The following is a 22,328-nucleotide window of genomic DNA, read 5'->3' as shown; positions in this document are numbered from 1 at the left end:
TTGCTATTACAACGGTTTTTTTCCCTTCCCACCTTACACCAAATCACACTTAGTAGAGATGTCCTATAAATGCTAATGCTGATTGAAGACTTCACAAATTACTTAAACCACAGGAAGATTGATAAGTAATTCTATGTTTTATGAAATCTGGTAGTATATCCAACACTTCAAATTTAGACATCACAAAGAATAGAAAATTACATTAAAAAACAAAAGGACAACCACAGAAACTAATTGGTCTCCCTATGTTAGTTATAAGTCTACAATTGAGGATCATAATTCAAAGTTGGAAAGAACCCCAGAGGTCATCTGTCTCTCCCACTCCATTTTAGAGATGAGGCGACTGAAGCCCAGATTTGTTAAATGATTTACATAGGGTGAAAACAGCAAAGCTGGGATCTGAACCCAGGTCTTCTGATTCCCCTTCACCATGGTGCCTCTCACTGTTTCAAATAAAATTGCAATAGGGGAAAGGAAGGGAGAAAACAGGAGAAAAGGCTGATTTGGGTGTGTTAACAATGTACATTTAAATTCGAAAAAAACTTACCAAATATACAGGCAGTACCTACCAGAAGGTTCAATCACCACAACAGAATTCCCTAATGTAGTTTCAATGTCTGTTTCATCGTCACTAATCAAAATCACACCTTCTTCATTGGCTTCTTTTACAGGTCCCATGTTATCTAATATGGAATAAGTATATCTCATTAGGGTAAGATCAGAAGGAATAGACTCAAAAGAACAACTGTCTCAACACAGAAGGCATTAGGGTCTCAATCAGGGATACTCATGGTCTATATACATTAAATTATTTCCTAACTCTATGCCTTTTGCTTGCACCATGTGCAACACTCAGGGAGCATCTCCTCCATTTCTGTATAATTTCTTCAAAGCCTGGCTCAAAATGCTACCTTTTCCAGGAAACCTGCCCTGACCCCTTCTTCCCACTCAAATGCTCTTTCCTTCCTGAGATCTCCCATAACACTGGGCTCATATATTTCCTTCATACTTGTCATACGCCCTCACCTAGATTGTAAGTCTGAAACAGGCAGAGACCATGTTTTACTGATTGTTGAATCTCCACCATCACCTAGTAGAGTAACCTATACAGAAGAGGGTTAAACATTTTTAAATAAAAAGATATAAAACTAGTCATTAATGCTAATGGAAGGGCACTTGGAAAACCTCAAACTATGTTTAGAAAACAAAAAAGGATCTTTTAATAAATATTATTTGTTCAGAACCACTACTTTTCTGCAAAAAATTTCATAATTAGCTTTTACTATTTTAGGGAAAAGGGAAACAGTTCCAAGTTTTCATTTTCACCTTCTGAGACTCAAGTCCTCAAAGAGAGAGTCAATCTCCATTCAGAAAATCAGTTCCAATTGACCAAGAGCCTTAGGGCGAGCAGGAAGGAAACAGATGACAACCTACACCCACCTCCAAAACAAAACAGGATGTATGAGTGTGTGTGTGTTTTTCTGTTAAGAATTATCTAATGAAGCAATATATAATGTTTATTCATTCAAACAGACAATTAAGTGTTTACTATGCATAATATAGTGTGTGAAACACTCAAAGATAAGATTTTGGTTGCTGTAACAAGTACTTTGTGCTAAAGTTCAGTATAGGAGGACACAGCTTTATAACACAAGTTAGAATATAAATATATTGAAAGAATATGAAATATTATAGCTCTGATTAGGGAGACAAATCTCCACTAGAGGCAAGTAGGACAAAAACAGGTAAGGATGCATGATTAGAAAAGAGAGAAAAGAAGACATTTCAGGACTGTGATGAATATGAACAAAGGTACTGTACTAGAGAAGGAAACTGTGAAACATGTCCAGAGGGAACAGTTCAGTTTGGTCAAGCATGAGGGAAGAAATACAATCTATACTCCTTATGTAGGTTCTAATTAGTGAAACCCCCAGTCCTTGAGAGAAGGGAAGGATGTCAAAATCATTTGAGACTTTCTTAGGGGAGGGGATAGGGATGATAGCTGGGGGGAAGAATGAGTCCAACCCAAATACATAGAAATGGATGGGAATGAACAAGAAAATAAAGGAGGGCAGGCTGTGGCAAGATTTTAGATCCCTCCCTCCTACAGATCACAGGTATTCAACCCCAGGCTCTGTGTGCCCTAGGCCCTTTTCTTTTTTTCTTGGTGACCATATCAGTTCCTAAGTGTTCAAAGATAATTTCGATGGAAAGGACTCTTACATCTAGATGTTCAGCCTCAATCTTCCTCCTGTGGAACAGTCTGGTCTATTCATCAGACAGTTGGACATTTATATTCGCATGTTCCTTCTCAAATCTCAAATTCTACGGTCCAAAAAAACCCCTCACTATCTTTGCCTTTGACAAACTTTCGCCATTTCTATTTAGGTTACTGACATCCTATCCTTTCCAGTTGCCTAGGTTTGCAAACTTGGAATTATTCTCAATTTTTCCCTATATTTAACTAGGTGTCAACCCTTATTGATTATAATCCTATGGCTCTCTTCTTCACTCCCTTTTCTCAGATAGCTATTACCTTCACTCCACAAAAGAAAAAACAAACTTTAAGACTCAGAGAAAGGATGTGACTTATCTAAGATTAGTGATAAGAGAGTAGTGACAAGTGGTAGATTTTGAAGTAAGGTCCTTTGGCATGAGAGCAATTGGTAAGTATTCACTAAGCACCAAAATATAGTAGGGGATACAAAGATTAAAAAAAAAAAAACAGCCGTAAGATTACATTCTATTTGGGGAAGATAACATGTACAGATAAAACACATACAAAGGTAATCTTGCAGGGAGTAACTAGCAGTAGGAGGATCACTTAAAGACCTCTAGCACTGAGACAAGGGGACATGAAAGAGATATTGAGATAGAAATGACAAGATCTGGCAACTGAATGAATGTGTGGAGTCACTAAGGGTGGAGAATCAAGCACCAAGGTTGAAAATTTTGGATGATGGTACCTTTGATATAGTAATTCAGAAGTCTGGGGAAAAATTGAGAGGAGGAAGAAATTGAGGTCATGGTGAATATGAAGAAGAGGGTTAAGGGTCATAAGACAAAGGGGAAGACTGAATGATAAAAAATTATGATTTTTTATCCAAAAGAATTTTGGAGTTTGTGGACATTAAAGTGGCATGTTTATGGGTGATAGCAAATTCAAAGATAGGACTACTTCTGCATGTGTCTTGGAGATTATATTGAGGAACTGGTAAATTAGCATAAATATATGTGTTAAAGTCCTCTAGAATGAGGGTAGGAGAAGAGAGAAAAATTGAGCTAAGCACTAAATACCCAGAAGAAAGGAGGACCTAGAGGTCAACAGATAAAAACCACAGGGATTAGGATTGGGTGATGAATTTGGATGCCATGAATCTCAAAGGAGGAATCTACTTAGTGAAGGTGGTGTTGACTGGGAAAAACACAAAACTTTTAAATCGTCAGAAAAACCATTCTTTAATAAAGTAAAGGGCTTCAGTGCTTTCCTCAAGGCTTCCACACAGAGTCCGAGGATTGAACTTTGGTTGCTCAGGTCAATGATCCCTGGGAGAGCAAACTGCACTAGATTGACAACTCCATGGAACAAAAGAATTTAGGGGACCTTTTTGGGGAGATCCAGGGGCAGAGAAAGAAGATTGAATTTATCATAGTTACAAGGAAAACTATAGGGACTGGACACAATCAAGCTTTGGAAAGGTATCATAGCTAGAGGCTAGGGTGTAAGGGAAGGGGATCCTTGCAAAGGACACAAAAAAGGAGGGTTCCTGCCTTAAGGTGTGGGTCTACTACGGAAAGGGTCTCTAATACAATGGAGAATTCTATCTAAAACAAAGAGTACTTAGCATCTGCTTACCTTAGGGTCCATTATTCAGTCTGAAATTGCTAGTGTGAGGTTCCCTTCAAGGTGAATTCTCATGGGAATAGGAAACAAGTACAAGATAATTCTAAAACTTGAGGATCATCAGATTTAGGCTACAAGTTTGATGTTGACAGTAGTAAAGGCAAAATCTGGCATGGAAGTGTGACAAATGATTTGAGGAGTATGAGGGGAAAAAAGGAGCCAGTATTGGAAAGGGTGGCAAGTGAAGTACTGTCATCATTAGGTGAGTTAGGTTACACTGAGGGCCAGAAGATGGAAGGGAGTAAGAACTTTAAGATGAAAAGAAATTTGTTCACTAGAGTAGGCATTCCATAAAGGGCAATATGGAAGGAGCAGGGTACCAAGAATTGGGAGAATAAGACATAAATATGGTTTAGATACCTACACCAGGTGGGATGGGGAGAGGGGGGGGAACAGAAATATGAAACTATAGAACAAAATCCCTCATGAATACTGATGTTAAATTTTAAAATAAAATACTAACACTTTAATACCAACAAAACTCATGAACTATTGTTTCTATACATACCAACAAAAATTATAAACTATTAGAAAAACAATGCAGCACACAAAGCATGTATGAACCTTGGTTATATTTTGGGGGTACTCAAAAACCATACTCAAGAGCCATGAGAGCATTTTTACCAAGTTAAGTTCTAAGCCTTTGGTTCAGTATTTAACCTGGTCTAATTGAGATCCATCCCTGAGGCTATACTCTAAAAGAATCAATTAACATCTTATCAAACAAACTTAGAAGCCTTAGGCCATATGTTCACCAGATCACCTAGGTCCCTCTTCCCCTTCCTTTTTGTAACCCCAAGAAAAATGAGTTCGTTCTAATTCGAGAAGGCTCTCCTCCAAAAAAGGCTCTTTTCCACCAAAGCTCTTTACAAAAGCTCTTCTCTCCACCAAGTTCTCGACCACTGAAGTTCTTCACCATCAGAGCTGAATTCCACTTAGAGCTTACTTGCTCTAAGGACTACTCTTTTGCTTCAATTCTCTGGACTCTGAAGTGTGGTGTTGAGTACTGCTTTCCTCTGTCTTATCACCATCTATCACACTCACAACACTGGAATCCAGGTGGTAGAATCCCTAAGCTCTGAGTCTTTCTTCCTTTATGGTATCCCCTCTCCTTTTCCCTCATCACCCATTCTCCCTCAGTCTTCAACCTTCCTTCTGAGTGTTCAACCACGAATATGTTAATTTGTGGCTGCTGGCAGTCACTTAACAATAAATTTTACTTAACTGTATTAAGATACAAAAATGATTCTACTGACAGATACAGAAAAGATTTTGATAAAGTACAACATGCTTTTTGGTTAAAAACACTTGGTCTTTTGCCCAAGATCAAGTGTATGTCTAAAACCAAGAGCCAGCTTTACATATTATAAACTAGAATCTTTTCCAGTAAGATACAGAGTGTACCGAAGATGTCCATTCTTACCACTTCTATTTCACAAAGAACTAGAAATGCTGGTTATAGTACCAAGATTAGAAAAAGGAACTGAAGGAATAAACAGAGATAAAGAAAAAACAAAGCTATCAATTTTTTGCAGATCAGGATAGCTTACTTAACCCTGAAGAGTCAACTAAAATTATTTGAAACAATAATTTCAGCAAATATGCATAAGATAAAATGAATCCACACAAATTATTAGCATTTCTGTATGATACCAATAAATTCCAGCAGGAAGAGCTAGAAAAAGAAATTACATTTAAAATTAAATACAGAATATGTAACATATCTGGGAATCTACCAATCCAGCAGTACCTACATATAGTTACAAACACTGCTTTCTGAAATACAAAGACCCTAAATAACTGGAGAAATTATTCATTACTCCTGGGTAGGTTGAACCAAAACAATGAAAACACTTAATTAAATTACTTAATGCCATATCAAACTCCTCTCAGTTTCAAAGTCTTCTACTTAATGGCTTCTTTTCTGATTATAGGCATGCCCAGGTTTCTATACATAAGAAACCTCTGGGTGACTTTTTTTAATCACCTCAAGCAATAGCTAATATATCTTTTGTTAAATTTTCAAAAAATTGCACATTTAGTCACCAACAGGCAATTGCAACACAAAGAAAAGTTTATATATTTTACAGATGAGGAAACGGAGGCAAACAGAGGAAAAGGGACTTGCCCAGAGTCACACAGCTCATAAGTGTCTAAGGCTGTATTTGAACTCAGGAATTCCCGAATCAGGCTCTAAAGTCTATCCACAACACTGCCCAGCTGTCTAGATATTTGTAAAGTATTCATTTGGCACAGGGTGGATATTTAATAAATGCTTGCTTCCTTTCTTCCCCAGCATCTAGCACAGTCCCTAGCATATATTAGATGCTTAACAAATGATTGGTGACTAATATACGAATCATCCTTCCAATGAACCTGGACCACCAGATTCTCCCAACACAACATTCCGCCTCCTGTATACCTGTTTTTGCACATGTGGTTTCCTATGGATTGAACTCTCTTTCCTTAGCTCCCTCAATCAAATCGTTAAGCTATTCCTCATCCTCCATTACACCTTTCAAAACACAGTTCTGGCTCTACAGGCCCATTCCCTTTCCAAGTTATTAACTTCCCCACCTCCATAGAATGTAAGGCTCGGGAGGCCAGGAGTTGTTTCACCTTTTTTGGGGGGGGCGGGGGGTATCTATGTATGCCATTAGAAGGCATTGAACAAATTGCCTTTTGAAGTGAATGTCGGCATCACAAAAGAAGCCAGTGGTCCACACCAGTGTTTGAAGAGGCTTTGGGATAGAGGCAGCAAGCTTGGGTCCACCCTTACGTTAAGGCTCTCAACAGAAGGTACAGCTGAGGCCTAGTGTATGCCTGAGGTTGAGAGGGAGCAATGACAATGCAAGAGCAAGGGAAGACCGTGGGGGTCCGTCATGACGCCCCTTCCGGCCTCCAACACCCTCTCCCCTAGCCACCTCCGCTAGTCAAATTCAAGTGACTTCCTCACCTCTTGGCCTAGCTCCTCGAACTGCCGCGGGATGGATACCCCGGGCTCTGCCCAGGCTGGGTGGAGGGGGAGACACCTCAGGCTTTTCTTTCCTCTCCGCCCCAGGCACCCACCACCCCGCGCCGCCAGCACCGCCCAGGCAAGTTTACTACGACACTCCCTAATTTTCAATTCCCGCGGCTCTGGCGGCCTTCCGCTAACAACCGTCACTTCCTGTGGGGGCGTGGTCTGACCGTATCGGTGCATGCGCACGGGGCCCCATTCACGCAAGAAGAGAGCTACTCACTCGCCCTGAGACGACGCTCTTCGCCGCCATTTTGGATCCTGGCAAAGGCTGGCACGATGAGTCTAGAAGTCGCCGACGTCTCCGTCGCTGGGGCCGCCATCTTGCATTTGGGTAGAGAGGCCTTCCTCCTTCCCGTCAAGCTCCTGGGGTCTCTGCAGAGTCGTCTCTGTAGGATAGAAAATAATAGCCTGTTGATTTAGACTGGTAATTCCAGTCAACAGCGGGGCGAGCAGGAGCACCAGAATGGTGGATCTTGGAGGCAACTGTGACCCAACCCCACTGTTTACGGAGGAGGCACTGAGGCATGTGGTTGGGTGGGAGATGCTGAAGAGCAGTAGCTGGATCATGTGACCAAGGGGGCGGGGATTTAAGGGGGAGATTGTGTTCTAGAAGTTTAGGAGAGACCAAGGTAAACCTGACTTCATAAAGCTTAGAGTTTAGCCAAATCAACAAGCATTTATAAAAGCACCTACCATGTGCTGGGCTTTGTGTATTTATTTGCACCAAAAAAATGCAATAGGGTCTCTGCTTTCAAGGAGCTCCTGGTCTCCTGAGGGAGAATATATGTAAACCATTTGTGCAAACATGATATACACAGAATATATTGGGGAGAATTGCTGAAGAAGACATTTAAATGGAAGGGGACTGGAGAAGGTGAGATTTTAAGTGAAAAAAAAATTAATTTAACTTGAAGGAAGCCATGAAGAAAAGATAAGGAAGGAGAAAATTCCAAGCATAGGAGAGAGCCAGTGAAAATGCTGGGGGTGGGGGAGTGGGAGTGGGACAAAGAATTGGAAATTGAGGGGCTGCCGGTCAGGTGGGGAATGACTGAACAAGTTGTGGTATATGGTTGAAATGGAATGCCATAAGAAATGAACCGAATAAGTTCAGAAAAACCTGGAAAGACATGAACTGATGCAAAGTGAAGTGAGAAGAACCAGAACACTATGTACAGGAACAGAAATGGTGCATGGTGATTATCTGTGAAGCCTAGTCTGTTACCAGCAAAAACAAGGCTCCAAGATAAAGGGACTCATGACAAAAAAATGCTATCCACAGCTAAAGAAGAAACCTATGGAATGGGAGGTGGTGAGGGAGAAAGGCAGAGAGATCTGACCTGCAAAATGTCAGAAAACAATTGTCAAAAATTGTTTCTACATATAATTGAAAAAAAAAATTAAGTCAATTTAAAAAAGAAAAAATGTATAGAGGTTGTTTAAAAACAGAGCCTATGAAGTCACAGACTTGGGGAATTCCCTGACTTCATCCTCATTGGGAATTCAGGTTACAGACCCACAAAGACTGCAAACTCCAAAGGCTCTGAGAGCCATGTGGAACACTAGGTTAAGTGACTTTTTTGTCCCTAGTCACACAGTTATGTGTCAGAAGCATAATAAGGCTAGATCTTTCTTGGCCCAAAGGTCATACCCTAAAGGAACATGTTTGCATTACCAAAATCAAAATATATACAACGTAATTTATTAGATGAAAGTGCTAAGCAAATTGATCAAGTTACCAGTCAGTTGGCAACCACGATATATTGCTAATAATTACAAAATGAAATAATGTATGTTATAAGATAGGTAGATCACATACTGACAGTAAAATGTAGGCTAAGAGAGTTGTGTGGGGCATTGGGAGGTTGTGACTTTCTTGCCCATAGTCACATAGTTATTATGTGTCAGAGTAGTATAAGCATAGATCATGCTTAGCCCAAAGGTCATCCTAAAGAAACACATTTGCATTACCAAAATAAAAATAAGATATATACAATGTAGCTTCTTAGATAAAAGTGCTAAGAAAATTGATCAAGTTACCATCCAGTTGGCAAACACAATATATTGCTAATAATTACAAAATGAAATAATGTATGTTATAAGACAGGTAGACCATATATTGGCAGTAAAATGTACAGAAAAGACAATATTCTTCTGTGTTTGTTTCGAGGTGCTTAATAAGTGCTTATTTGATTACAGAAGAAGTATTTGTTCCAGGAAAGCAAAATATAGCCATAGAAGTCTCTTCCAATGTTTATCTCACGCATATGCTAAGATCATACAAAATTCCTTGACATATAACCAGAATGATAATTTTGTTAAACAAACCTGTGACATCAGTGCCAAGCAAGGTACAAAATATACAACTATAGTTTACAAAAGCATTTATAATCCATTCTTTTGGTAAGCACCAAGTACAAATGGAAGAAGGATTTCCCCGTATGTGATGAGATTCTCTAGCTATTGTTTGAGGTTATTGAGCCCTGAAATATTCTGGGAATCTTCAAAATTCTATGGTCATGCAAAAAAATGGAAAAATGAGGACACTAAATATACTTTGTACTGATGAATTGTGAACTGATCTAACCATTTTAGAGAGCAATCTTGAATTATTCCCAAAGAATTATAAAATTGTGTATAACTTTTGACCCAGCAATACCACTATTAGGTTTATTTCCTAAGGAGATTGGGGGAAAAGGAAAAGAACCTATATGTTCTTAAGTATAACAGCTCTCTTTGTGGTGGCAAAGAACTGGAAATTGAGAGGATAACTTTCAATTGGGGAATAACTAAACAAGTTGTGGTTTATAATTGTGATGGAATACTACTATGCCATAAAAAATGACAATCGGGTTACTTAAAAACATGGAAAGACCTACATGACATTATGAAGAGTAAAATGAGTAGAACCAAGAGAACATCATATACAGAAACAGAAATATTGTTTGAAGAATGACTTGTCCACCTTCAGAGAAAGAACTGATAAACAGAAACAAGCAAGACATAGTTTTATATATATACATTTTTTTTTTCAAACGATGCCTTCTCCAGAGAGGAGATAATTGGGAATTTTAATGTAACAAACTAATTAATTAAAAAATAGCGTTGCCAATTGAGTGTAGAGAGAGAAGAGGGCCCAGGACAAACCTTTAAATATCCATAATTTAATTAGTGGCGATGTTATGCATGATAAGCCATCACAAAGGACTAAGGTGAAGCAGTTATGTTTGTAACATTAGAGAGAGGAGTTTCAGGTGAGTGACAAGCTTGAAAGCTATATTATAAAGGGTTGAGAAGTAAATTATGGAGGAAATAGAGGTAACTTCTATAGGTGGTGCATGAAGAGTGTTGGCCTTGGCAAGGAGAAAGAGCCACTTCTTCAGAGACTAGAGGGCAGAAGGAGAGAGTGAGGCATGACGTCAAAGATTGTTGAAACAATAAAGTAAAAAAGAGTCCTCACCACAGATGGCCTCAGTTTATTCAATAAGTAGGTAAAGTCTTCAGCAGAGAGGGCTGGGGAAGGTGAGGAGCTCCTGGAGGCTTAAAGAGAAAAGATCTAGTTTCTTTAGGGAGTGAGAGAACCAATTACTGCTTTGTTGCAGTAAGGGCTCAGTTAAAGTTGGATAAAAAAATTTGTAGTGTACTCAGGCAGCCAGATGATGCAGTAGATAAGGGCACTGGACCAGGAACCAGGGAGATGAATTGAAATTGAGCCTGAGACACTTAATGACCTATGTGATCCCAGGCAAGCCATTTAATATTTGCCAAGGGGTGATTGTTGATAAGAAAGTGGATAGAGGTTTTCTTCCCACTTCTCAGTCAAGGACAATATGGATTTGAATTTGTTAACTATAGAGTTGAAATTGGAAAGGGGGGAAGTGAAGTCAAAATAAGGTAGTGGACAGAAAAAGTACTGAGGATTGAAAGAATTGGAGGTTAATGTGAGGGGAAAGAATAGATTTAGTAGGGATGAGGCACACAAAGAGAGAGAGATGGAAATAGAGGTGGGCATAGAATGCTGGCCTTGAAGTCAGGTAGACCTGGCTTAAATCCTATTCTCAGATACCGCCTGTGTGATCCTGAGCAAGTCAATTTACTCTTTCTATGACTCATTTTTCTAATTTATAAAATGATAGTGTTAGACTTGATGACCCTTTCTTCTAAACTCCTTTCCAATTTTAGATCTATGATTCTACAAATCATGGGAGTTCATTCACAAGGCACAATATTAGACCTTTTATTCTTTTTGAATTTTTCCCTTTCCCAACCCAACTCCTCTCCCCACTCTGCAAGTCACTTTTTTTGTTTGTTTTTATTTTAAACCTTTACCTTCTGTCTTAAAGTCCATATTAAGCATGGGTTCCAAGGCAGAAGAGTGGTAAGGCTAGGCAATGGGGGTTAAGTGATGTGCCCTAAATCACACAGCTACAAAGGGTCTGAGGCACATTTGACCCCAGAACTGCCTGGTTCTCAATCCACTAAGCCACCTACCTTACCCTTGCAAAGTCTATTTTCAATAAACATTTATTAACTGCAAATCACAGTAGTAAAAAAAAAAAAAAACCCTATTCTCTTGACAAGCAGTGTCAAATTCAAAAGAAATTAGATCATTAAACTACATAAGGTTTTCTGTGGCCACATATTGATTTAGAAAATCACATATTAACATTATTATGTTGTATTGTATTTTTATTTATTTTGTTAAGTATTTCCCAGTTATATTTCTTTCTTTCTTTTTAAACCCTTACCTTCTGTCTTGGAATCAATACTGGATATTTGTTCCAAGGCAGAAGAGTGGTAAGGGCTAGGCAGTGGGGGTTAAGTGAGTTTCCCAGAGTCATACAGCTAGGAAGTATCTGAGGTCAAATTTGAACTCAGGACCTTCCATCTCTGGGCTTGGCTCCCAATCCACTGAGCCACCCAGCTGCCCCCTCCCAGTTAAATTTCAATCTGATTTGGGCCACTGGGGAGTATTTCCATTTGATACCTCTGCTCTTCACCATATCTCTGCTAGATCCTAAATAAAGCAATGTATACATTCTCTTTAAAGGTTTATTGTTGAAGCTATAGAACAACATATAAAAAGGACAAATGATTATTTCTGTTAGCACCAGTTCTCATTGTTTAAAAATAGTTAATGGAAGTCGCAAAACACCTTTGGCAAGCTCACGTTTCTCTGTTTAATTACTTATTTGGTATAATCATCAAAGGGACTTCCAGTAGTTATTTCTATTGTTTCCTCTTTGAAGGAATTTTGTATGATTTTAACATATTCAGAGAGACTGTAAAGAGACAAATGTTTGAAGAAAGCTAAGAATTCTATGAGTTGGAAGTAGGGAAGAAGTATATTCAAGGAATGAGGATGGGAGAGCTCATGCAAAGACATGGAAACAAGAAATGGAATGTTAATATAGGATGTACCAAGAAGTGGCTACAGCATAAAGCTGGGTTGGTGAACCTATAGTACACATGCTGGAGAGGACTGCTCCCTTCACCGTCTACACCGGCGCCTAAGGATATTTCTCACATTACCCACTCCTCTGCCCAGCAGCCCAATAGGAGAGCTTCCTCCCTCCCCTGTCTGGGATAAAGTAGGGGGCTAACATGCAGTATGAGGGTTGCATTTTGGGCACTTGATCTCTAAAAGGTTTGCCTTCACTGACATACAGTTTATTAATGAGAATAATGTGCAACACGTCTGGAAAGACAGGCAGAGACTAGATTTTAAGGACTTTAAGTGCCAAAAAGGAGGTAAGTTGGAGCCCACTGGAGCTTCTTGAGCATGATTGGACTTAAGCTTTAGGAATATCACTTTGACCACTGTTATCAATGACAGATTAGAGAAGGAAGATTGGAGGTAAGGAGACCAATTAGAAGATTATTGTGATAACCTGGGCGAGAAGTGTTGGTGGCCTGAAGTAGGCCATGTGAGTAAGGTAGAGGAGATAAAGGGTATTGTGTAGAGGTAGAGTCAATAAGACCTGGCAATCCACTAGAAGTGAGGGAGAGTAAAGGGTGGAGGATGACTCTCAGATTCCCAACCGAATGGATGGATAAAGGTATTCTCAGCAAAAATAGGGAACATTTAGAGAACAATGAGCAATTTGGAACTATATACACTAAACTGGTCAGTATCAACACCAACTCATACCCCAAAAACGTTCAAAGACAGAGGGAAAGGACCTACACACATGAAAATATTTATAGTATTTTATTCTAATATATAGAATTTTATTCTAATACAAAACTGGAAAAAGGGAATGACTGAGGAAATTGTTGAATATGCTTATAATGCAATATCATTGTGCATGAAATTACAAATATAATGGGTTCAGAGAAACCTAGCAAGAATCTTATGAACTGATAACGAGTGAGGAGAGTAGATTCAGAAAAACTAGTTATACAATGACCACAGTAAAACAAAACAACTTTGGAGGACTAGGGAACTCTCTGATCAATGAAATGACCAATCATGACTTCAGAAGACTGATGATGAAGCATACCTTATGCCTCTTGACAAAGAAGTGATAAATTTGAGACATTGGATAAACCATATTTTATCAGACAAGGTCAATGTATTGCTTTGTTTGATTATATTTATTTGTTACCAGGTAGGGATTCTTTGGGGTAGGGAGTAGAAGAATGGAATTGCTTGATAGTGATAGAGAGTGGGGAAAAAAGGAAAATAAAGAAAAGACTGTCAAACCATTAAAAACAAATACCCAGAAGAGGAACCCGTGGAAGGAAGTTCAGAAGGGGAAAGATGAGCAGGACAATTTTTTTTACTGCAATTGTAATTTAATATGCACTAGAAACAATACTAGACATTCACAGATTCATAAATAATCCTCTCTTTTGATTTTTGTATGTTGATGTGTTTTTGTGAATGTCAAAATAAAAAATTAGTGAAAGGTAATGAGTTCTATTGTGGAAATAGGAGGTTACATACCTAAAGGCTAGATAAAAACCTATAAGACATAGCTTTTCTACTTTTCCTTCTCTCATTCCCCTATTTAGCACGAGATGGCGCTGACGATCCATGAAATTCTTCCACTTGTCTGTACTCAGACTTCAAGACTAATGAGTACTGGAAGGAGATACAGTCATCCTCGACTTTCATAGGGTAAATAAAAGATGTCAACGTTGATACATTGGATCTCTGAGAAAGTTGGAGTTAAGGTCCTGGTGATCACCAAAAACTGCAATCTTGCTAGAGATTGCTGAAAAATACACTTTTCTGCTTATTATTCTTTATTTTAAAAAGACATTAATTCTGAGAACATTCACTTTCCCTGGCATAACCATGAAATAATCCAGAAAATGCAGGGAAGAATAGAGGCAACTCTGGATAGGACCTGGAAGGGCAGGGGTTGCGATGTCAAAACCCCAGATTAAAAAAGGGAAAGGAGCACATCAGTCATCTCTAATCTCCCACTCAAGGATTGAACTTATCTTCTCCTGTGAATTAGGGAGTTCTCAGCTCCAACCTGAACTCTGTACTCTGGCTCTGGGACTAGGTCTTTCTGGCCTTGGCCATTCTCCTCCAGGCAGACATGGCTAGGTTTCCCTGCCCTGCTTTTTTTGTTTTGAGTGACAAGCAAAACACACTGAATAGCAAGCATGTAGCACCTCTAATTTTTTTCTCTACTACACATAACCTGCTGGGAATTTGCAAGGTTGTCAATGCAAAAGTGAAAATAAGGTTACTAATAAAATCAAGTGAATACTTGATGTTGCAAAAGTTAAATGGGGAACATTGAGGATTGACTGTACTACATTTGGATGATATATAGCCAAATAAGTAGTTTGCATGCTTCCAAATACTAATCTAACTTTCCTTAGTTTTCTTAGAATTCACTTGCCTAATGTCTTCCTTTGGTGAATTAGATTGCTTTGATTTTTTGTACAAAGAAGAGTCTTAGAAATAAATACAAATTTCCAAAATTTGGAGACAAAAGGACCTAATTTATGAATAGTATAGATAACTCAAAGAGATGATTAGGGTAATATAAAGTTGTTGTATTTCTGAAAATGTAATCATCTAAAGCAGAAAATAGTTTCTGAGATTTAAAAAAATTAGTAGCTGTAAAATGACTTATTTGTATGTTTTTAGGATATGTATATTAACTCAAATATTTAACTATATGATTGATATAAAATGTGTTTTAATATATTTTATAAAATAAATACTCATGTTTTAGAAAATGTTTTAATGCCCTCCTTGAGGGAGATTACTTGTTTTGTTTGTGACTCCAGTACCCAGCACAGTGATTTGCTCATCATAGATCTTAATAAATACTTATTGAATTAATAAACTTGTCTTTAGTTCTATTTCTTGCAGAATTCCTAGGCTAGTAGGTGTCAGTAATTACACCAATATTTCACACCAATCCATTTATTTGATAGAATGTAAGTTTCTTGTGAGCAAAAATAGTTCCATTTTTGTCTTTGAACCTCCTTTGCCTCCCAGAGGCATTTAACAAATAATTTCTGATTGATTTGTTATTCATGAAATAAAAGTTTGTTAATTGATGGTTCTCTACTAGCCTCTTTTAGGGGCTCTGGGGAATACAAAAGAAGTAAAGAAATAGAAGGCAAGCTGTCTGCCTCCCAAGGAGGGCATCTATGAGCTGAGACAAGATGCACATGTATGAAGCTAGAGGTCTATCAAAACAAAGAGTAAACAAGTTCAAAGTCATATAGTTTTCTCTAAGTGCAGTAGGTATAGTTAGAGTACAAGAAATACCATTGTGTCAATGACATTTATGGGATTAAAACTAGATATTTTAAGGGGTCTATTCTTATACCTTTTGGGAACTAAATATAAAGAGTTTATGTTTGAATATGGGAAATTTCTAAATCTATTTCTTGTCCACCCTAAACTATGTTTTGATGAATATTTACTATAGTTCATCTGTCATAAAATACAGTTGAATTTTTTTTTCAGATTTAGAGACAGTAATATTTAAAGTCAATAAAAGGCTATGTACCCTATAGGCATGCAATATTTGCTTGTTAGAAAAGTTAAGTAAGGTGCTAGGACAGCTATTTCTAGCTTTAAAACAGATTGATGATAGGTTGTAAAAGAGGTTTTAAAAAACCTTTACCTTTTGTCTTAGAGTCCATACTGTGTATTGGTTCCAAGGCAGAAGAGTGGTAAGGGCTAGGCAATGGGAGTTAAGTGACTTTCCCAGGGTCACACAGCTGGGAAGTGTCTGAGGCCAGATTTGAAACTAGGACCTCCCATCTCCAGGTCTGACTCTCAATCCAGTGAGCCACCCAAGTTGCCCCCAAAAGAGGATTTTAAATTATATTGCTTTACTGACAAAATACTCTTTTTAAAACTTATTTGAACTAATCCAGTTAATTTCATTTTTTAAAAAGGGCTATAGCTGTGTTTATATAAACACTCAAAAAGGATCTATCTGGTAGTGTTCAACAATTTCTACATAGGCAGTAATGAGGAGGCAAGTTACAGGAGCTCTGACAGAAATGGTGAGATCTCAGCTGGGATGGCCATTCATCCATAAGGGACATTTATCAGGCTTTTATAGATTAGGGAAGCTACCTATACTCCGAGGGAAACAAACAGCATAATAGCAAAGATAATTTAGTATAGAAACTAAGAAAAACATTCTATCAAAATTGTAAAAGGCAAAAACACTCTGTTGAGTGAGTTTCTAGAATCTGGATATTTTAAAAAATGGATTTGATAGCCGTTTTGCTGTCATGATTTAGGTTTTTGGAAGTAGAGTGATGAATGAAATGATCTCGAGGTCTCTTTCAGCCCTAACTTTTTCTATATATAGATAATAGTTATCAGAATCTCAAGAAGAAATGAATATTCTTTCAGTAGATATGCTAACTCTGAATCATGAGAAACCTCATGCAGCCCAAGTGGGTACCATTCCATAAAGGCCTTTGATATGTGAGAAAGAATTGAACCTAAATTTGGGGACTGTATGGTTTCAATCCACTGATGTATGAAGTCAATATGAAATGTTCCTCCAACCGCAATAGCAGTGCCTTTGAGTAATCAGATCATTAAAATGTCCATTTGAAAAAATGTTCACATGTTCCATTTATATTTACTGCTGCTCTGCTCCATTACAAGTCGAAGGCCTCTTTGCGGCCGATGAAAAGCTGAAGGTAGGTCAATTGACTGGAAAGAACTCTGTGAATTGAAATGTACAATTCCATGTGGGCAAGTGTTAATCCGCCAGTCCATTGAACCCAAACAAGGCACTGTAGATCTCTCTCTAAAACAGAGTCATGGGAACTAACTGACGGCAGTTGGCTAGAGTTTGGGCACAGCTATAGTATTTATGTTTTGCTCCCTTCCTTTCCAATCTGTGTGTTTCCTACCACTTTTTGGTTTGTAAGTTATATGCATTGTCAATATTTAGAAAGAAGATGGTTTTTCTGACAGACTTCAGCTAATATTGACATTTTATTATGACTTGCCAGTGACTAGCCAGTTTCCTTAAGATGATGTCAAAAGGATGAGGAGATGAAATACAATAATTAAAATGCTTCTTCCTATTAAATCAACATATTTAAAACATGGATATTAGGATTGTGATAAGAATTTAAAATATTAGGAGACCTTGACTTGTACCAAAACTAACTTATTTAAATTGGTGGTTTTAATTTAATTTAATTTTTTAAAATTAATTTAATTTAATTTAATTTTAACTCATTGACTAAATATTTTTAAGACCCAACATGTCTCATTTTTTCACATTAGTTTACTCCAAACATTTTTTCTATTTTCCTTCACTAGGAAATTTATATCACTTTAGGAAAGCAAAGAATCTTATATGTCTCAATTATTCCAAGTAGAAGGCAAGGTATGCTCCACTGAGTCAAAGTTTCATTGCTCAGGAAAATGGAGGACAATAAAGAGAAAGATTTCTCTTCATCTAGTATTTAACATTGTTGTATTGTGTGTAAGTAGAAATGGTACAAGATTATGTAACCAATGTCTTCCGAAACTTGTAGTCAAAAGAGATATTATGCTATTTTCTTTTTATTTTCCAATTCAGTGGCATATAGCTTCATAAAATCATTTGCTTTATCCAGACTGGAAAAGTGGGAAGACTTGAAGTTTTGGGAGATTGTGGACAATTATATCACTTATAGTTCTTGGATAAACCTTCTCTGGTTCTGGAAAAAGAGACAAATAATAATAAATAATAAAATAATAAATAATAAAAGAGTGTATGCATGGAGTATCATTAGGGATATGGGTTGGTAGTAATAGAAGAGGAAGAAAGGTGATAAGAAACCTAAAGATTCCTCTGAACAAGGTAACTTTTTGCTCAGAAACAGAAGACAGAAGTTTTGACTAGAAATGAGTGATTGCAGAATCTCAGAACCTCAGTGTTGGAAGGGCACTCCGAGATTACCTAGTCCAGCCCATACATAAAAAAGAATCTTCTCCCCTTCTACCATACCAAAGAAATAGTTATTTAGTCTTTGAAGGTTTCTGGTGAAGAGGAATATGGGGACCTTTTCCACCTTTAAATAACTCTGGTTGTCAGGTAGATTTTTGTTATTTAACATGACTTGACTCTACTGTCCCACTCTCTGAGGGTCAGGTCTGTTATATTTTACATTCCATAGAGTTTTTCTGTACACTGAGAGGTGTGAAAAGTCTTTCTTTTCTGCCTTTGGCTCAAGCCCTTCCCAGTTGTGTTCTCCTCATTCTTAGGGGCACAGTGATTATCACTCCAGTTCCATTTATACTTAATATTAGATTAGCTTTTTATAAAAGAATATTTATTTAAAGATTCATCAAGAACAAACATATAAACCTCCCCCAACAACTCAGTATCTGGGGAGAGGTTTCCTACATAGCATTAGTCCCACCAAATTCAAGTCTAAAGTCTGCATTCCTAGTTTCTGCCAGGCTGCAGTGCCAGGAACTATGGATTTTTGCTGCTGGGCTATCTGCTAAACTTGGCCTGGATTAATGGACTCCCAGGTCCCTGTGGCTCACACTTGGGCCGGATTGCAGACTTTTCTCCTTTGTATCTAGAACAGAACAAAGAGTCCAAAGATTCAGGGGGAAGGAAGGAGCTGTCAAGTCCTCTCCACTCAGAACATGGTGTGAGTGAAGATGTCCTTCACCCTTACATGCAAAAAGCAGCAAAAAACTCCTGTCAGATGTTGAATCAGGCTATTTTAAAGACTCAAACAGCTCCAGAGATACAGTGCATGGGAAAAGGCTGTTCCCATGTGGCAAGCCAATGTAGAAAAAAGCAGCAACTCTCTAGCATCCTTCTACAGACCATCTTAGATCATATCTTGGCATGCCCTGAGCCTGCATTACACATACTTTAATCTTAAATTTGCCCCCATGCAACTTCTACCAATTGCTTCTCTTCTGGTTTTGTCCAAGGGAGTCTGGGCAAACAAATTTAATCCCTTCTCTTCCAAAGACAGCTACCATGTCCCTCTGAAGTCTTCTTTTCTCCAGCCTAAACATCCCCAATTCCTTTAGCTAGAGCCCACCTGGCATAATCTCAAGGTCCTTCCACATCCTAGTTGCCTATTTGGATTGGAGGTGCTTTCTATCTTATCAGTGACCTTCTAACTGACCACTGGAGTTCTGAGTAAAGAGGGATTATTAACTTCCTAGTTCTGAAGACTATTTCTCTTAATGATCACCAAAAGAAATTTCTTGAGGACTTTACAGACATATGAAATAGAATCATATATCTTGGTATAAGAGTTGAAAATCATTTGGAAGTCACAAAATTTTAGAGTTAGAATGGACCTTTAAGATCATCTAGTCCAATAGCCTTATTTTTTAGTTGGAAAAAGCAATTTATGAGGAGGTTAAAAACTAAGTGATTTGAACATTGTCATAAAATGGATATTTTTAGGTAGTTTTCACATTAAAATATAGTCCTTGTTGCGCTTAAGGTAATCATTTCTTAATTTTGCTTCCCTCTGGTCATTCTCATCTACAACCTGGTTATTAACCCATATTCCTTATACCAAAAGTGCATAGCCAAGTTAAAGAGGAGATAGAGAGAGGAAGGGAATAGTAAAAGCTGCTGAAAGTTTTGGGCAGACTTTCACATGATGGAGCACACCACCTAAAATACTGAGTCAAGTGTAAATAAAGAAACACATTGACAGCCAGTCAAGATTGCAACCACCATCTTCTCTTTCAAACACAAGTCCTCTGAATATTTTAGACTTGAAATAATCATGAGATACTACTATCAGTGGCCTGGTCATTGACATCACACTTGCCCTTGGTACCAGCTGTTTTTTCAGAGTACATTTCCTTTCCTAGGGAAAAGTGCATTTAGTTCCATTATACTTTGACACTTTTTTAATGAAGCAGTGATTGAATCTCTTGGTTTTTATACTTGAAACTTAGTAGAGATTTCTTAGATTTTTAATGTGTTCTTTTTTCCTCCCACTTTATATATCAGACAATTCAGTTGACCATCAGTTTTATGCACCCCTCATGGGGTAACTTGACGAGCTGAGACAACTTTTCTCGTGGCATGTATTCCTGTATTCTTGTGGCATGATTTGGCTGCCAGCATTTTTCTTTTGCCTTCAGCTGAAAGTATGTCTTTTGACCCCTTCTTCAGCACTGATTCGTAGCTTCCTTGAGACTTTTATCCTGTCTGTATTCCCTTTTGCTCTAGCCTTCCAGGGCTGAGGTTTCCTTTAGCATTAAAGCAGGAACAAAACCAGCCCAACTCTCCAGGAACTGAACTTTTGTGGTTACTCTTCTAAAAAGCAAACCAAATGTGGAGTTGAGCTCATCTGGATTTCTTCAATAGCAAATGAATATCCAGACCTTCCTTTTTAACAGTCATGTCTGCCCTCTCTTCTTTTTAAGTAGGGGATTTGAGAAGCTTATATGTGCACTTGACTGAAAAGTTGGATCCATTTACCTACCTCAGGGAGTGACAGCCAAGCATTAAAATATCAGAGGTCATTTAATTTAACCCAAATCTGAATTATTATTCTAGGGACTGGCTAAGATGAAAATAAAGGAGTATTAGATCTCCTTTATAGATACCTATCACCTAACAATCTTTTTTATGGCTAAACCCCAACTTTAGTTCTGTCCTCTTGATTCTCTGAAACGTGTCTCTGATAGTTCCAATGTTAAGAAATATTGTCAAGGATGTTGGTCTTTTGTACCAAAGACTGCTTTTGAGTCTTTCCTTTTTTTAAAAAGGTTCAGAACCTAGGGTTTGAATACATTTAGGGCACAAATACTCTGTTCTTTCATTTTCTACTTAAGAATATGTAGCAGGTAATAAAATATCATATAGAGATTTTTTACTTTAAGAAAACCTGGCACGCAAAAGCCCAGATTTCTACAATAAACAAATCAGAGTTATAATTTGAATCATAGAAGGAACTGTGGCACTGTTCCTTTACATCTAAACCCCACTAGTATATTTAAAATATAGTTAAGTTTATAAAATCACATTATACATAATTTTTCAGGAAATGTCTTTTACCAAAAGCAATATACTTCTGCACATTTATACTAAATAAGATGAAAAGCTTCCACCAAATTCCCACTCTACTGCCTCATCCTGGCATTGAGGTGACCTCGGGCTGTAAAAGCTATGCCAATGGAGCATAGATTGTGGCAGGTCTGTACCAAGCTGGACAGAGTATATATAACTGTTGTCACTCAGTAACAAATCACAGATCCATGAAGAATAGAAATAATATGTGTCCTTAAAACAGGAAAAATCTAATATGGTTATTCCAAGTGAAAGAGAGATTTCGGTGATTTGAGAGGGATGGCAGTCAAGGTTTTGTCTATCAAAAGTATTTTTGTAAAGTTATACTGTGAACTTTTAATGAGCAAGTGAAAGATAAGAGATTGCTAAGCACTAAAGTACAATTATTTAACCATTAGACAAACATTTTTTAGGAGTAAAAGTAACTACCATTACACATTATATATCCTTATTATTTCCTTGTTTCACATATACACTGCATAATCTTATACAGTAAACACTGACCTTTATGCCCTTCATTACTAATCTTTGTTCTTACTGTGACTTCTATTTGACTGTCTTTCACTCAAACAGCAGAATCTTGTCTATTGCTTTACCTGTTTGCTCCAGGAATATAAAAATTCTTATACTTATATCTGTGACATCCTATGATAAAATAAACTGAGGATTGTGATGTCGTTGTACACTTAAGTAAAGGAGAAATCAGAGTCCTTCTAGTGATAGGAAAAGCCAAGGGCCCCAAAGAAGTCTTAAGAGAGGAAAAGCTAGTAGATAGAAGTGAAATTGCTTATATAAGAACCAATAGTTCCATTATAACCAGAACACACAGGAAATAATCAACTAAATAATTTTCTTTTGAAGTTTGTTCACTTGACTTTAATTTATACAA

At 37.6% G+C, this 22,328-nt stretch overlaps 1 protein-coding gene across 5 annotated transcripts in view; it reads right to left on the bottom strand.

Moving 5' to 3' along the window:
• LOC103102108 (uncharacterized) overlaps positions 1-22,079 on the bottom strand; it is a 76,881-nt gene extending 54,802 nt beyond the window's left edge. For 2 of the 5 annotated variants that reach the window (XM_056805703.1, XM_007499277.3), the window contains exons 1-3: positions 21,944-22,079; positions 7,147-7,312; positions 570-683 (exon numbers count right to left, since the gene is read on the bottom strand). In XM_056805703.1, coding sequence (XP_056661681.1) covers positions 570-683; positions 7,147-7,312; positions 21,944-21,958 — 295 coding nt within the window. In that variant the 5' untranslated portion in view covers positions 21,959-22,079. Of the gene's footprint in view, positions 1-569; positions 684-1,326; positions 1,441-6,860; positions 7,061-7,146; positions 7,470-21,943 lie in introns of those variants that run through there. The other 3 variants (XM_056805704.1, XM_056805705.1, XM_056805706.1) reach the window with 3 other exon arrangements.
• Between the last annotated feature and the right edge of the window lie 249 nt (positions 22,080-22,328).

This window comes from Monodelphis domestica, chromosome 7, assembly GCF_027887165.1.
Source record: "Monodelphis domestica isolate mMonDom1 chromosome 7, mMonDom1.pri, whole genome shotgun sequence".
NCBI classification, from domain to species: domain Eukaryota; kingdom Metazoa; phylum Chordata; class Mammalia; order Didelphimorphia; family Didelphidae; genus Monodelphis; species Monodelphis domestica.
Note: the sequence above shows the minus strand (reverse complement) of the source record. Positions and strands in the feature narration are given on the sequence as shown.